The sequence below is a fragment of the Prinia subflava genome, chromosome 12, assembly GCF_021018805.1.
Source record: "Prinia subflava isolate CZ2003 ecotype Zambia chromosome 12, Cam_Psub_1.2, whole genome shotgun sequence".
NCBI lineage: Eukaryota > Metazoa > Chordata > Aves > Passeriformes > Cisticolidae > Prinia > Prinia subflava.
In genome coordinates this window covers 21,827,757-21,845,435 of record NC_086258.1, presented here as the reverse complement: position 1 = coordinate 21,845,435, position 17,679 = coordinate 21,827,757, and the positions used below count along the sequence as shown (strand labels likewise).

Sequence of the window (17,679 nt, the reverse complement as noted above, 5' to 3'; positions counted from 1 at the left end):
TTACGACTTTATTTCAATACTGTTTATTAACAGAAATGTTTGTTATTTTTTTTTCCAGACCTATTCAGGGCTGTTCTGTGTAGTCATAAATCCTTACAAGAACCTCCCAATTTATTCAGAGAACATTATTGAGATGTACAGAGGGAAGAAGCGCCACGAGATGCCACCGCACATTTACGCGATATCCGAGTCTGCCTACAGGTGCATGCTGCAAGGTAAGGAGCAGTCACTGGGATTTAACAGCTACCTGGCAACTCCTTAATGTACCTGTAGCCTGGGGTTTCCTTACCCAGCTACATGGAATCTGAATTTTAAAGAGGGACGAGAGAACTGTGTAACTCACTGAGGCACAGCAGCAAAGTGACACCAACACAGCTGTGCTGGGACATTGCTGCTCTGGAAGTTGTCTCAGAAATACTTTGTTCCAAAAAAATAGAAGAGCTAAGTTGCACGTCAAAAGATGTTATGCACTGGCTCTGGATGGAAGAGGAGTAAAAGAGTGAGATTGAAAAGGCAGTGCTATAAAAATGTTGGCAGCTGACAAATAATCCGAGGTGACAATGGAACAATGGCGTGTTTGAGTTCAAAAGGAGGTCAGGGAAATACTTAACCTGCAGGAATTTCTATTTTTTTTTCTTCCTAACTGATGTATGTCTGTAGTAGAATAGAGTGAGTTTATGGAGGTTTGAATTATGTTTCATGGTTTATTCATGATTTGAGTTTTGGCTTTAAGGCTGTGCTGGACAGACATGAAAACTGAACCTGACATGATACAAATTTGTTGAAATGATCACGTGCTGTTGAACTTGCACAGTTGCATTTCTGACACAGTGTTTTGGAAGCACAGCTCATTCTATCCAATATTGATTCATATTTAGGGGGCTGTTAAAACTGTGGGGACAGCAGCAGGTTGTGTCCAGACAGGTGTGTGTAACCAAGAGCCAGGTGTGCACACCTTGCTGTGTGTTGTGCTGTAGCTGTGGATGGACTGGCAGGAGAGGAAAAGCTGTTTGACCTACTTCACACAAACTGAGAGAAAGCTGTTTCCCTACCAGGTTAACCAGCCATTTAAATGTTAACTGGTTTTTTTTTTAAGCATTTGATATCTTTAGAGACATCACACAAGTCTTAGTTTCTTGAATTGTGACTTTGTCTTTAGGGCTGCTTAATAATCAACTACAGGTTGCTGAGTGTCCTTTCACCTCGGGAGAACTGTGCCAGCAGAGTGGGGTGATGCAGGGACAGGCAGAGAAAGAGCAGCAAATTGGGGTCACCAAGAGTTGTTCTGCTTCCCAGTTGATATTTGCGGCTCTGTTTTCATGTGTTTTTGTGAAAAAACCTGACTTTTTGACCAGAACAACAGTCTCTAACAGCTCAGATCAGAGGACCTCTAATAAGTGCATGTGGAATAATAGCAGAGCAAACCTTAAGGTTTATTTTAAGGCATTTATTGTAGCAGTCTCAAGTGGATTGTGATTAAGTGCTTCCCAATCTGAAAGCACCTCTCGAAATGGTCTCACTCAAGAACACTGAAATGTTCTTGAGACAAATGTCCTCTAATAAAGTAAGTCAATGTCAGCAGTTACCACACTCCGAGTGCTCCATATATTTGCTCACACACCCTGCTGGTGCTGATTTGTGTCTCTGGAGATCTTGCTACATGGACAAATGTTACTATTTTTGGAAGATGGAATTAAAAAAAATGCAAATGATGGTGTATGTTTGGTTACAGTCCTCTTTTCTTTCCTTCTGATGCATGGAGGTTTATATTTTGTATCAAATCTCCCTGTGCTTGCTTTCTTTTTGAATTTGATAGTGTGAGTTCCCATATGAACAAATGAAGGCATAGCTTGGAACAAGAATAGATGAAACCCATGCAATGTGATCCATTATTTAGGGAATAACTTGTTTAATGGTAACTAAATCTGTGTTTCTAGTGCCCTTCACCTGTATGGAGCCACTCCCTGTTTATTTTAGGAAGCATTTGCAGGAGTTAGTGAATTTCCCATGGATGATTTGTCTGTACAACTGCATTGCAGGGATAAATAAAACTCCATCACAGTGTTAGTGCTGATGAGGGCGAGCAGTGAGTGTTTGTGTCAGGTGGGCTGGGGAGCTCTGGCACTGGCCCTGCTGCTTCTGTGCTCCCAGGGCCTTGGCGTGGGCCCTGATGCTGAGAGACACTGCAGGGGGCTGAGTTTGCCTCCATATAAATAAAACTTGCAACTACAACAACCAAGGTTTTGTAGTCATTAGAGCATCAAATAAAATTTGTCTTAACAGTAGCAGATTATTACATTATTCCGTTTGTTTTCTGGTTATCAGTGGCAACACAAGGTCAGCTACTGAGTGTGCCCAGGATTTGGTGAGCATAGGTTTTCCCTATCAAGTATTATTTAACACAATGTGCAAAATGTCTTTTAGTCTTCTAACTCTGCCTCGTGTTTTAGTCGGCATTCAGTCTTCAATGAAACAGCAAATATGTGTCAGAAGGTCTTGGCTGGTAGAAATATGTCTCTAACCAAGAACTAGCTGGTTTAATCAAAACACTTCAGATTAATCATCAGAGGTCTCTGCAAGCATTTATTTGCAGCAGAATCCTTGGCCAGGATGCTCTTGCTGATAAGTTACTGACACATACTTATAAAAGTGTTGTTCTGCAGTTCCTGTCTGTGTCTGAGCACGTAGCTGCTGTGGGAGATAGAGCTGGGATGGCCGAGAGAGGGCTGGGGAGAGGAGTTTTTCCAGTATTATTGCAAGTCTTGCTTCTGCTGTTACAGCACATCCATAGGTTTCTTTTGATATGAATGACTGCTGTGTTTCCAGTATTTGAGGTCTGAAGTTTAATTATTAGGATTCAAACCTGAAATTGAAACCATAGGAATGCAATTCCTTTGGAGAATATGACCTTCCCCTAATAGAAATATCCTGGGCACTAATTTAGATTAATGAAAGTGGTTGGCTGGATTTTCCTGGTCTGTTCAGTGGTATTTTGTGCAGAATAATCATGTTTGTTTTCCTTGCAGCTAATCACAAACTACTCATTTTCAGGTGTTTGTGAGCTGTTTACTGTGATTAACAGGATACTAGGACCTGAGCTGTGTCTCTGAGCAACCTGATTTCTTAAACCACAGTTTTTCTGTGCTGAGAATTGGGCACAGTGAGTAAAGTGTTACTCAGTTTCTTAGTGCTTTCATGCCTCTAATTCAGGGCATGGGCAGTCACAGCTCAGCTTCCAGTTTCTGCTTTCCTGAGGTTTTGTATGTTTAATATTTAAATAAATAAGAAAATGGAGATTTTTATTTAGATTATGAAAGCATACAATTTTCTGGTTAGCAGAACTGGTGCATGTGCACCTCCATAGTTATTCTTTGTCTTAAACATTGCTGGAACACTGAATTTTCCTAAACTGGGGATACAAACAGACCCCTGCAGTTCTGAATGTGTGCTGTGGTGGGAAATGTCTGTGTGGAAGCATTGCTGACTGCCAGCCATCAAACCCTGCTCTGTTCTTGGCCCCCTGAAGAATTTCCTGTTTGGGGGGACCTCCTGCCCCTCTGGCTGCCCAGGTCAGCCCTCCCTGTGCCCTCTGGGGAGGGAAGAATGGGCTGGAAATGTGGGTCAGTGCTTGCCAAACACAGAGGGCAGAGGGTGGGGGAAGAGCTCTGACACACAGAGTAAGTCTGAGAACCCAGTTTGGAGGGGGAATGGATTCCCAGGGAGACAGAATGACTTCTGGAAGCTGCCGCGAGAGAGGGAGGTGCAGAATTGTTCTCCATGGCTGACTATTGCAGATGGATGGGTCAGTGGTGGGGCAGCTGGGAGGCAACAGGGGGTTGGGGTCAGTTCTGCAGGGCAAACCAAAACTCAGGCAGTGCTGGTCCCCTGAGCACTGCCTTTGCTGCAGTAGTTGCGTTAAGGGTTGAGTTGAAGGTACTCGTTTGAGACCAGCAGGACTTGGGCTGCATTCTAGTTATGCCAGTCAGGATTTCTCTTCAGGAAAAGACTCATTACCCAGTGCCTGACCGCAGAAGATAATAACCTGCAATTCAGCTTTCCAGACTGGATTTCCCCTCTCTTTCCCCCAGTAATTATTTTTCAAAGTGCTGTGGTAGTAGGGTGTTACTTCACAGGTGGTTTAGTGGATTTCTCCTGCACTTTCCCTTCATTTCCCTGAGGAGGAGGTGAAGCAGGGAGTACCCATATCCCAGGGGTAATGGACTGAAATAAAGCCCAGCAGTGGGGCAGTGGTGCTGGCCCCACAGAGCATTGATGCACAGTTGACATGATCATGAGGAATTGCTGTCCTAATCCCTGTGACAATGTTGACCTTAATTCTGTTCGGTTATACAATTTGCAAGCCTTGCTAGTGTTCTTCAGTCCTGCTAAAAGTTATGGGCTATAAAAATTTGCCACAGACTAGGGTTTTCTTTAAGAAAATTAATTTTCTAGGACTGATAGGTCTGTGACAATACTTTACCAGCAAGGGAGATGTGATTGTGCAAAAGCAGCACTCATACATTTTTCTCTGGTGCTTTTTTCACAATTGACTTTCTCTTTTCCCTCTTCCCTTCCAATTTTCCCACTGGATTTCTAGAGGAAGTATGGCTTTGTTTTATTGTTCCTCTTTATTCCGTGACATACAAGTTGCTTTGGAAGAAATATTAGAAAAACTTGCTGACTTCTTGTTGCTAAAGCCCAGTTTACCTATTAATATTACTCTTGTATAATTATGCTTAGTCTCCTTTTTATCTTGTTTCCCTGAGGACATCTTGATGAGCACCAAATTAGCACTGATATTTTAGGCCTGCCTTTAATCCTGTTGCAGAGAAGGTTTATCAGAAACAGCGTCAGACGGGAAGGGAACACTTGGTGTTGGAGAAGCCAGAACTGCCTACAGGTGCAATGCTTCTCTCTTATAAACATCTTATTGGTCTATATTTGTAGTTAATCTTGATTTAAGCCCTCCCTTGAGGGCATATCCACCCCTAGATACAGAAGAAAAGAATTGAAATTAAAAGACAATTTTTTTCTTTTAAAGGTCTATTAAATCTTCAAATGGAAGAGGGAAAATTTGCTTTGAGACTGAAAAACTTGGGAGTGATGGTTGGTGTTCTCTGTTGTGAGGAGCAGATGGAACCTGATAAATGTGCCATTAGTGTTCTTGGTATTTTCATTACCTCCTGACTTCCCCAAAGGGTCCCCAAGGCCTTGTAAGGAGTTACAAAGTGCAGGATGATGATCCCAGCAGAACTGGCTGCTTGGTAAATGTCATGTGAACGATTTACAGGTCCCTTTATTGTTACATTGAGAATTCTGGGGTTTCACTTAGTCCACTCAAGCAGGTTTGGAATATAAATACTCAGGTGACAATACCATTAACATCCAGATTGCTTGTCCACCTCCAGGAGTGTCACTTGCAGTGTCTTCATGACTGAGTGCAGGGAAAGAGATTCTTGAAGCAAGAAACAAAGTAGAAAAAAATGAAATCCATCATGCTGAAACAGTCTTCTGCCTCATTATTTTTGAATTTGAAGTAAAATGATACATACTTCTGTCAGCTGAACTTGTTTTGCAATATTTCATCTCTTTCCCCTCACTTTTGTGTTCTGTCTCTTGATATTAAACCTGTGGTTCAGGGGCTGGGGGTTTTCTTGATTGCAATTATTGCACCTTGCTTGGCCAGCTGGGAATGGCATTAGTAGCAGGTACTTACTGGACAAGCTTGGCTGAGCTTACACATTCTAGTTCTAGAAACTGAGTTTTAATTTGTGGTGTGTTTTTTTTTGTTTTTTGTTTTTTTTTTTGTTTTGTTTTGTTTTGTTTTGTTTTGTTATTGTTGGAAAAGTTTTAGTTCTTTACTGACCTTTGTCCTTCCCTATGTCAAAATGTGGCTGGATCCCTGTTTATTGTTCAGCCTCAAGGTTGGGCACTTAATTAGGAATGATGATATTTACAGTGAACAGCTCTCTCTTAAGGCTTAACTGCTTAGAAGTTGACATTTTTTTACATAATTTCAGTAACTTTCTTCTATTTACAAATGAGACAGGAGTGACAATAGTTACATAAGGAATTTTTAAGTTCTTCAGTGCCTTGGTTTTCTTCCCACTTCTGAAGTGAAATGCTGCAATGGATGAGCCACTTCATGGGCTTTTTTGGTTGATATTCTGAGCAACCAGAGATGACTTCAATTTTAAAACTTGCTATGCAAGCTGGCCTTATAATTGAATTGTGACTGTGCCTACAGACAGGAATTCAACACTAAGTGCATCCAACTTGGGAAATCATTCATGAGATGAATCATTTTGTGCGATTACTCAGTCAGCACCTGCTCCTGCACTGAAGCTTTAGTTTAAATGAAACTCCTTTTATTTCTAGGTAGTTGTGAAATGGATAATTTGCTCCTGCTTGGCTCAAGGCTGGAGATGACAGGCACAAGCAGTAATGTAAAGCCTTGATGTAACAAAACCTTCAATGTGTTCTAATCTGGAGAGCAGCGTGAGAGCCCGGCCGGGCGCTGCGTGCTGTGCACAAAGCTGGGTTTTGTCACTCGTGCCTGCATTCCTCTGGGCTGCTGAACTAAGAGTGCAGCTCTGCCATAGCTGCCACTGCCAGCGCTTGCAGCAGCTCCTTTTTCCTCCCCCTTCCTCTTGACTTAAATTTCTTTGTTATCCTTTGGCAAGGAAGCAACAAGCAGCAGAGCAGGGTTTATCCTTTAGCCAGTGGGGAGAGGTGAGGGCTGCTGGTGTCTTGCTCCTTGTCTTTGAGCCCAGGCTCACATCAGCAGCGCAATAACCAATTTATATTTTGGTTTATCTCCAGCCTCCTTTCACTTGTCCAAGCTTGATGCTCCCAGGTATTTGGCTGCTCAGGAATTCCTGGCAGACTTTGTGAGCTTTCCACAAGGACTCAGAGTTTCAAAGAGTTGTGCATTTGTTTCAGAGAACAAGGTGGATAAAAGTTCATGGCTTTCTGGTCACCCTGGGGCTTTCAAATTCATCCTGGTCTAGGGCTTTTTCAAAGTGGTGGTGAAGCCATCAGATGGTGTGGAGAAGGAAGATGCAGAAGAGAAAGCAGGAAAAAACAGGTGTCTACGTCTTTATATATAACTGCTGTGAAGTTGCTCAGGGAAGTTCTTGTGGAAAATATGAGGAAAACAGCAGGAAGGAAGAGCAGGAATCATTCTCTGAAGGGTTAGTAAATAGAAAATGCTGAAAATAGAAAATCTGCACGAACCAAATCCTTAATCTCGGAGATGGAATAGCTGATGGACTATGCAGCACAAAAACATTTGGCAGCAGAGCGGCCAGATGTGAGCTACTGGTGCCATCTCTGAGGGTCCTGCTCGAAATCTGGAGACCACTGTACTCATGAGCAGCTTTCCCAAAGGAATTTGATAAGAATCCTAACCAAAGGGGGGTTGTAAGCAGTGTGAGGAAATGCCTTCATGTGGGCAAAGAACTGGTTAAAGATTGGTCAGTCTTGCCCATTGTTTTGTGCTTTTTATGGTTTGGGAGTTGCTGCTGCAAACTCTGGAACCTGCATTCCTCTGGTTGTGCTTTTTGTGCATAAACATCTTGGGAAAGATGAATTCCCTTGGCAATGTTAGAGCTGCTGCTGCTTAAGCAGGAGCTGAAGGGATGAAGGGTCTGTGGACATCTAACTGCAGCTGTCAGCTGTGGTTGTAAATCAGGTAGAGAATGTGAGGAGTAAGTGGAAAAGGGATCAGTTCTAGGAGACATTTTTACCGCAAACTTGACACATTTTCTTTCTATTTTCATAACACATATTATCAATTTATAATAATTTAATATTTGTATACTGTATAGACTTAGAGTACATCCCAAGCACAAACATAGGCGAGACCCCACCTGCAGAGCTGCCTCCAGCTCGAGGGGCCCCTGGATCCCTGGCAGTGTCCAAGGCCAGGTTGGACAGGGCTTGGAGCAGCCTGGGACAGTGGGAGGTGTCCCTGCCATGGCAGGGGTGGGGAGTGGATGCTCTCTGCAGTTTCCTCCAACCCAAACCATTCTGTGATTTAATTTGCACTTTGTACAGCCTTGGGTTGCCCTGCCTTGGGCAAAGAGGAAATGGAACAGGAGACATCGAAAGAACAAGCAGAATGAACAAAACTGTTCAGTAAGGAAATGACAATTCAGGTCAGATGTAAAAGAGGTCTAGATCTGAAGTGGCACAGGCAGAGGGAATAGGGAGCTTCCTCCACCCATCTCTCCCTATGCAGGAACAGAATAATTACTTGAAATTTGCAGATAATATGTTCAAAACAGCAAAAAGAAGCATTTTTTTAACAGCAGAGTTAAACTGCGATAGTCTGTGCCTCAGGATACAGTGGGAGCTTAAAGCCTGTGTGAGGAACACGTGAACAGGAGTACATGGATGAGGAAACTGCAGGAGAATTTGGTGGCTGCCATGAAAGTACAGGCTGGCCTTGCTTTTGGGGGCGGTGTGTGAGGTGTCCTGTGTGTGGCTGAACACAGAGCCAAACCATGGCCCTGCTGTGTCACTGGTGTCACACTTGCTATCTCTCCAAACTCCTGGAGTTCAGGCATGATCAAACAGTTTGGGAAAGAGGGCACTGGAGTGAAAGTTGCCAGCCCGTTTTGCTAAGTGGTTTGTGCTTGATTGTTTGTTTGGAGAGGAGGAGAGCAAAAGTTAAATGAGTGAGCTTACATGGCAGATCTTACAGCTAAAGGGCCTCCTTGAATCATTGTCTCAGTTGACAGTGTAATCTTTGTCTAAACAAAATTATTCTACGTGGGAAGTGGAACAACTTAAGCAGGATTGATGGAGAATGGAAACCACTGCTGTGCTCTCTGCAGTCCAAATAAACCTTGTCCAGCCTGTGGCTTGCCAGCTCCTACTAATCTTAGGTTACTGCTAAGCAGAATGCAAATAAGAACTGAAATGTAAGTGTAGGGATGGCCTGTGTGGATTTTAGTTTCTCCTGGGAGAGCTCCCTGGGAGCCACATGTCAGGGAGGCAGAGGTCTGCTCTCTGTGTGTTGGTAGCTTCACAGCAGCAAGTCCTGGCAGCTTTGGCCGGGCAGTCGGAGGAGTTTTTCCCTCTGGATTGTCACTGCCCTTCAGCTGAGCTGTGAAAACCCTCCCGTGTGCCCCAGCCTGGGCAGTGAGCTGGGCCCAGGAGCTGTGCCTGGCCCCGGGCTTGGCACTGTGGGCATCAGGAGCTCTTGCACAGCCCAGGGAGTTTGCCCTGATTTTTCTCCAAACTGAAGCTGCCTTGTGTGCTCTGCTCATCTCCTAAATTACAGCAGCCCCCTGTTTGAAAAGGCTGGAGAAACCAACCCAGACCTGTTTGAGTTTGTTGGGGGAGCAGCACGTTACCTATGAACTGCTGTTCACAAATCTAGCAGCTCTGTTGTAATTTCTAAATTAGATCTACTAAAGCTTCTCTTAATGATCATTAATAAAGGGAGTGAAAGACTGATAGCGAAAACTAAACCATATTTAAGGTTCTTCCAACATAATTAGGGCTCAAAAGTAAAATAAAATTCCATTTCTCCCTGGTATGTGTGGAGAAGCTACCCCCAGCTGCAGTGGGCAGGACAGAGTCCTGTTTGTTTTGTCCTCTTGTGCTGACTCAGCCCTGGCTGGCAGTGCTCAGCACGTCACAGTTTTCTCCTCAGGAATTTGGGGAATTTCAAGCTAATGTTGCAAATGCCTCACTCGTGATTTCTAAAATAGTCACAATTCACAGCTTGGCTGAGTCCTCCCAAGCTAGGGCTGTGCTGGGTGAGGGAATGATGAGCATGGTCACCTCGTGTGCTGCAGACATGCAAAAAAATCCCTGTATCCAGTGCTCTGGGTCACTGTAACAAGTGGCAGGGTAAGCCAGGACTGGGCTTTGGGTGACCTCTGCTATGTATCACTGCTAATTATTAACCTAATGTACTAGCCAGCAGCAAACCTGGAGCGTGGCTGTTGTGATTTATCTCAAATGTTCCAGAGGAAGGGATAGAACCACTTTTTTTTTTTTCTTTTTAATGAAAGCTGTTGTTCTTTTAACTTCACAAATAGCAGTAACACCTAGAGTGTTTACATCAGTGCTCTACCCCACAGTGGTGTTTTATTGACCCTTCACTACAGAGCTGGAGATCTCCTGCAGTAATAGGCAGGAGTGAAATGCTGGTTTGTTCACAGGGTCTGTGGCAGCTGGAGCTGACAGTTCTCAGGCAGGCAGAGGAAATGCAGGAGACACTGGCTGTGTCTGTCGTGTATCAGGCTGTGTGGGAAATACCAGGTGAACACCCAGAGCCGGGGACTGCTGAGTGATTTAAAGCAGCACTGTTGGATTTGCCTTTGAAGCTGGGCTGCAGGGAGAGGTTGATGTAATTCTCCATGGAGTGATGTCTGAGCAGTACTGGAGGCTTGCAGTGTTCTGAGGGAGAAGTGTCTGGGCACTGATGTAGCAAAACTGATAAATATTATTATTCTGGGACTTGGAACCACTGGATACCCACGAGGAGTGGGCTGCACCTGAATTTCATCTTTCCTCTGGTATAAATTAATGTTACACCTTTTAGGACAAAGAATGAGAATTGCTGCAAGTTCAGTGCTTGAGAGCTTCAAAGAAATAAGAGTTGGATGTAAAACCTGACCAGTATATGAATGAGCTGATGATGATAAGGCAAGAAGAAAAATAATGCAGTTTGAAGGTGCACGAAGAGAGATGGCTTCTCCTGAAGTGTCCTTGGGAATTTCTGACTTCCAGATGTTCCTTTCAGCTTTTGGAAGGGTAGTGCAATGATCCTGCTCACGTTTCTTGGAGATACCGGTGATGTTTCCATCCTTTAGTCACCTGAAACCTCCCAAGGAGGGTAACCTGACAGTGATACTGCCCAGCTCCTGTAGCACTGCTGCACGTGTCACAACAGATGCTTTGGGCACGTGTAGGTTCAGCTTCTTTAAAATTTTAAGCAGTTTTAACTTGGTGAAATTTAGGTGTTAAAACTTGAAATATGAACTTCAAATGTCCTGCTTCCTGCAAAGTTCCCTGGGGTGTTTGATGGGTCACAATGCTGATTTATCCCTGAAAACTGCTCTGGCTTTGGGAGGCTGCAGAAGTGCAGAGGAGGGAGCGAGCTGCCCACGGAGGGGACGTGTAGGATAACCAGAATTCTCTAGTGCCCAGAAGTGTGTCAGGGCACATTGGGCCTGCTAGGTGCCCAGCAAGCAAACTTGTGCCTGTCACTCTTCCTGTTGGCTCTGGGTAGAGGTGTTTGTTGCAAGTCACTTCACAGTGCTAAGTGTTTGATGATAGTTCAGGGAGTAACCAGGCAACATTTTAAAGACAAACACTAATTAAAAAGGCATGCTTCATCTCTGTAACCAGATCTCTTCCCGTGCTTATCAGCCCAGCAGGAAAATAGGAAAAAGAAAATAATTGGAAGCTTGGACTTGAAGAGTGGCAGGTTGTGGGACACGTGTGTGCTCTTCTGGTCAGGTAGCATTCATGGACCAGTCCTGGGAGTGCTCTGGCAGCAGCAAAATCTGTGCAGGTGGGAAGGTCTCTGTCCCCCAGGCACTGGCCTGTTCTCACAGAACTTGTCAGGAATGCAATTTTTAAATGACCTTGGGTAGATGGATATCTGAGCCTGTTCACCTACAGCACAGGGCACATATACAACAGATCCCTGGAGCCTGCATCCACAACAAACAAAGCCATCCAGCAGGGAGCTTTTTTGTGGCACCTGAGGATGGAACACCACATACAAATAAACAAGAGCCCTCCGTTCCCCTACACAGGGCCTCTTTTTAGAAAGCCAGTGAGTTCTCCTGTTTGAGAAATATCAAAGAACTTGCCTCCTCCACCTCCCAAAAAATTCCAAAAGGAATTTTTTTTTATGTCTGCTCCAGAAATGGAGCTGGCATTTGATCACTGCTCTGGACAGGGAAAAGGAAGGGCTATGCCAAAGTGAATGATCCACAAGAATTTTGTGCTTGAATTTGAGGAAGGAAAAATAATAACCTACAAATAAGAACCGTTTTCCTCTGCATGGTTTTCTGATGGCTGGATGTGTGGTAGCCCATTGCTTTCTCTTCTGCCTGAGTTGGAAAAGCAGATTTAACTTTTTTCACCTTGGCGCACTTATTTCATGTTCTTACCTTAAATAAGGGGGTTGTGAGACAGTAAGTGTCTGTATAAAAAATACTGTTTGATAAGAATTGTAATCAGAGAGGTTGAAGTTGAAAGCAAGTAAGGAACCAGAGGAATTGTTTTCATAGATCTGTGAATGAGTGCTAATTCAAAAAATGCCTTTTTGCCTGGGCAGTTTACTCAGGGATAGCTCCAAATGGCTTCTCCCGTTCATTCCCAGTGAAATCGTGAGAGAGATCTGGACATTTGCAATACTTAAAATATCAATATAGTGAAGGGTAATTGGAGCACAGCCAGTTGTAGAGACTGGGTATCTGTGTGCTTCTAAACTCTGTTCTGTGAGAGAGTTCCAGTGCTTGAAGTGTTGCTGCCTTTGAGTTTTGGTGGGAAACTTGAAGTCAGATTTTTGCTTTTCTGTTTGTCTGTCTTAAATCAGTTTATACATGACTACAGTGTGACCAGAGCAGAACAAAGTCACGCCTTTAAGAAAAGCTGCTTTTAAAATACTGTAATTCTTTTGTAGACTGGGTCTATAACTTTGAAGTAGAACTTTTCAGAACATCCTGCCTGAACCCAGTAAATGTTTAATGTATATCTGGAGCCCTCCCCTGGAGTTAACAAGGGGTTTATTAGATCTAGTCTATTTTAAGAGATGTAGCTTGGTGAATGAAGGGCTGTAAAGACAAATGCTTTTGTATTCTGACAGTCAGAGCTTCCTGCATTTTGTTATAACATCAGGATCTCCTCTGACTGGATTTCTGAAAACCTTTTGGCAGCTGAGCACCAGGTCTGTTTGAGCAGCTGCCAACTGCTGTCCCCAGAGCGAATTTCTCTGGGGAAGGGAGAGCAGAGTAGGTAAAAATGACTTTTAGAGCTGTAATTCTTCCTGTGTAGTGTTCTGGTAATTCTCCTTGGCCTCTCTTCCGAGGATTTGTCCCGGTGCTGCTGCTGCTCCCAGCCCTGGGCTGGCTCTGCCTGGGGGCTGCTCCTCACCTGGGACTCAGATCCTGCCTGTGGGTGGAGGTGAGACGGGCAGAGTGAAAGACATTCACTCCTGGTTGGAAGGAGGTGGAACCTTCTGCTGGGAATGGTTTGCAGCTCACCTGAGCCAGGCAATGTGCTTTTCACAGTGGCTTTGAGGTGACCAGTGCCTCAGCAGCTGCCACAAAAGGTGGATCACATTTTCCATATGCTCATTCCAGTGTTTATCTGGCTCTGTTACAAACTCCAACCGATCTGGTCAAAAACTAAATTTTGCTGTTCCATCAGCTACTGTGCATGTGCCCAGTCAGCTGCTGGTTCCAAGGAGGAATGGGATGGGACAGGGGCAGAGGAAACACAGACATCAACAGCTGCTCAAGTTGAAATACAGCAGCAGGGGAGCTCCAGCCTAAAGCTGGAAGTTTTTGGAATATCAGGTGTTAACTGCCTTTTTGCTTCCAGATTCTTCCATTCTAAAGGATATCCTAGTCTATAGAAAGTGTTACTTCATCAGCAGATTTATTTTTAATTATTCATAGACTCTGTATAACTTTAACTCTGATTTTCAAATTAGGGATATTGTATAAAATCTTTTCTGTACGACTTGAATGTTGTGGTCTTCAGCGTCACTTGAAGACCTTGGATTATATTTAAATCCAAGATGCGTAAATGGTAGATTCCAGTGGGACTTGCCTGTTTTGGTTTGTGATTAAAACTAAAGGGCTGTCTTATGATGTTTCTTAAATTAAGAGCTTGGTGTTATTTCATTGCCTCTTGAATGTCCTCATCCTTGTGCTTCTCTTCACCTGATTGAGCAAGATTGACTTACTGAGCATCTTTGATTAGTGAGCTGCTTTAACCCCTGATCAGCCAAGCCCTCAGAGGAGTTCAGAGCTTCTTCCTCACCCCAGGGACTGAATCTGGCAAGAGCCACACACGGGATCACCTGCTCTGAAATCAAGGCTGCAGACACATTGTGTAATTTGGGGGAAGACAGGAGCAACAGAAACCAGCATAAATAACCCTTCCATGTTAGTCATTTTGTCAGAGGCTTTTTCAGAGTGACTCTGGGGAGATCAGCTCTTTCTTGGGCCAGAGGACACCAGGCATTTGACACTGCGTGAGGCATCACCCTGAGCCTTCGTGTGTAGGTTTGGGTATTGTCAGTTCAGTGCTGGATGCTGAACTGACCATCAGCATGAGGAAGGCATCACAAGGCAAAACCCGAAGCTTGCTGTTGTCTTCCTTCCACTTTCCTGGTCTAGGAGGTTCAGAGTCCAGATGGACACAGAGAAATGGGTTTGGAGTGACATACTTGAGGGCAGATAATTGACTTTATAAGGGCTGTGTCAATTCAGGCTCCTGGACAGAGAAAGTTAAAAAGCTTGGCTGCACTTGCTGGAGCTTCTGGCAATTACAAATAAATACAACCTTCTGGACTTGTAGATTTTCTCTAGGACTAATTGGATAAGAAAGTTCATTTATAGTGTGCCTTGTGTGTTGTGGCACAGTAGCATTGCATGGTAAATGCACAGGTAACAAATGTCATGATACAAAGCATTGACAAACTCACACTGTCTTTAAATAAATTAAACTTCAAGGCAAGTTCTAGTTCTGTTAACCTTTTTTGAAGTGCTAAACTGAAGAGGTCTAGTTTAGAGGAGACTGTTTTTTGAGGTAATGGCCCAGCTACAGTGCCAAAATTAGAGTGAAGTTATTCCTGGGAAGTAAGAAAAGGAAAAATCAACTTGTCACTTTAAAGAAATGCCTCAGTAAATACTAAAGCTAAGAACTACTAACTTTCAACTCTACTCACGGTACCAGCTTGGCTTTCATTCAGCTGTTTCTTGTGAAAGAACAAATGATCTGTGCTGTCCTGCGTCACCTTGGGCCTGTGCTGGCGTTCAGAGCTGCTTCAGTGCCTGAGTCACTGCTGGCTGGCCTGGGAGCAGGTCAGGGTCACAGACTGCACTGCTCTGTCTGTGCAGGACATCCAGCTGCGCCTCAGCCCTGCCCTGGCTCTGCTCCTGCACAAAAAACTTATTTTTGATAGGTCTTGCAAGACCTGCTGCCTGATATCAAACCCAGAAGAACACAAATATTTTCTTAATGTTTCTCTTGTCATGCTCCCACTGCTTTTGTCTCTCTCATCTTTCATTTCTTGCAGTCTCAGGCTTCCCATTCTGTTTTTTTGGTGTGCAGGAGTTGCTGCACCACATGCAGCTGTAGAGAATGATCCAGGAGCATCCCTGCAGGCTTGTCAGGAGGGTCACCAACTCTTGGAATTTTTCTTTCCCACTTGTAATAATCTAAACTAATATTCTTCAGTTCTCCTGCACTTGTTCTGCTGTTTGTTACCCTTAGGAGGGGTTTTTGGAGCTCACATCTGCTTGCAGGACACAGTCACAGGCAGGATTCACCTGGGGGCCCTGGTGAAGCACATCCCAGTGCAGCTGCTCTTCACAGCAGGCCAGGGGATCACTCCTAGTACTTAGTATTTTTGAACAACGCTCAAAGTACATCTGACTGCATGTTTTTAACATTTTTCAGTCAGAAAGCACCTCCTTTTTTTGTCATCCTTGGTGCTAACGCCGTCTAAAACTTGCCAGGAGCGGCATCTGTGGCTCAGCCTGTGCTGGCAGTGTGCAGGAGCATCTGCCTGCTCTGAAATACTTTACTGAAATGTTGTGCTTGCTGCAGGTATATTCAAATGTTTTGATCATGGAATTTTTAATGTGGTGCTGAAATATATTCTGTGAAGTTCTTGTCATGATGAAATAGCCCTTGCAGGCTGTACCTGACCTTCAGGAGTTCTTCTCAAAGGTCGTGAGCGCGGCTCTGCGTGGCACAGAAGTGCTGAGCCACAGCACTGCAGCATTTTTGGTTTCCCTGGATGTCCTTTAGACAAGGCTTTCATGAATAAGCTGAATTGTGGGAGCTCTTCAGGCGGCCTGCGTGTTCATTTAAAAAAGAAAAGCTGGGGAGGAAAGTACTTGTTTGCTGGAGATGGCAGTGCTCTTTCCAAGTGTGTGGTTGTCAGTATTGTGTGCTGTTTTTCTCTTCGTGTAAGGTTTTATATTCTCTATGCATTCAGAATAAGAAGTGTTAGGTCCACTTTGTCTGAAAATACAGTTTAAAACTTTACCGTGGATGATTATTAAATTTAACCAGAATTTTGACTTCATTATCTGAAATGCCAGGACTTTTAGGAACTTCTAAGCTGTTGTTTGAGGGGTGTGTGCATGTGAAATGAAGATATTATTAAAGGGTTATTTTTCAAATTGCTTCGGAGTGTCCTTAGAATTGTTAAACTGGAAAGATGACTGTTAGAATTACTCAATTAAAAGAAACTGCTTTGCAGATTACAGAACAGTGTGAACAAACCCCTATAACCATGTTTGTTCTTGTTTTGCAGACCGTGAGGACCAATCAATTCTCTGCACGTGAGTGACAATTTTTCATTTGGGCACTTTTGGGGATCTGTATTGTGAGAGGGGGCTTTGATACAACTGTGGGAGTCAAAGCTTGGTCTTGAGTCGTGACAGACAGTGGAGAAAGATGTAGCATAAAGTGATATTTAATATGGGCATATAGTCTTAATACTGTAATTCACATGACTGAGTTTTCTAGGCATGTGCTACGTAAGAAATGTAATTTAAAAATGTCAGTGAAGAGCTCTGCATCCAAACCAAAATCTTTGAGAAGTTCCCATCTCTGCAATGCTGTGCTGTAACTGCTCAGTGGGAAATGCCTGGGGAAGACAAGATCCAAAAGTTGCTCTGGAGACCCTGAGGAACAGCTCAGCTTTGGATCTGCCTCAAAGGGGATCTCTGAGGAAGGTGACACAAAGGTTCCCTTTTACCTGAACTCAACCCCCTGCAAGGAGCAAACATCTTGCTGTAGCTGAGATTTTCCTGGGATCTGGAACTGCAGTGCTTGGGAAGCCAGAACACAAGTGGGATTTCAGGCTTTTAACCCTCCTGAGCTGTTGTGTGCTTGGTGTGCAGCTGGAAGGGGTGATCCAGCTTCCTTCCCTCTCCCCCATGGACTGTGTGTTCCTGCAGCTTCCTGTGCTGCTGCTGGGAGTGTCAGCAGTGTGATAAGGATTCCCTGTGTGCTCAGGGAGCCAGGCTGGCCCAACCCCAGCCCTGCACAGAGCTGCTGCTCATGTTCAGTTCCCTGGGCCAGCACTCCGTGTGCCAGCCTGAAGGTACGAGGGTGCAGGAGGGAAATTGTCCCTGCTGGGAGCAGCCTGGGGGTCAGGATGGGTCATCTGTGCTGGAAACCACACCTTGGCTCTGTCCTGAGGCTGCCTGCAGTGAGCAGACCTGGGTAGAACCCAGCAAATTCAGGTGTCTGAGGGACAGGGGCAGGTACAGTGCTTGGGTGCTCCAGTCCTGGGTGCCACTGTGCTGGGGATGGGGTTTGGGAGGATCCTGCTGCTGGGATGGCTCAGTGGGGAGACTGATGCTGGAAGGAGACCTGGGTTCAGTTTCCTTCTTGATGTGAGGGGATTCAAATCTCCATCTTCTGCTTCCTACAGAAGTGCCTTCACTCTCAGAG

The 17,679-nt window shown here is 44.4% G+C and overlaps 1 protein-coding gene across 1 annotated transcript in view; it reads left to right on the top strand.

Annotated features, from left to right (window-relative positions):
- Positions 1 to 17,679, top strand: part of MYH10 (myosin heavy chain 10) — an 87,939-nt gene that overhangs the window by 14,294 nt on the left and 55,966 nt on the right. The window contains exons 3-4 of the mRNA XM_063409355.1: positions 59 to 215; positions 16,532 to 16,559. Coding sequence (XP_063265425.1) covers positions 59 to 215; positions 16,532 to 16,559 — 185 coding nt within the window. The remainder of the gene's footprint in view (positions 1 to 58; positions 216 to 16,531; positions 16,560 to 17,679) is intronic.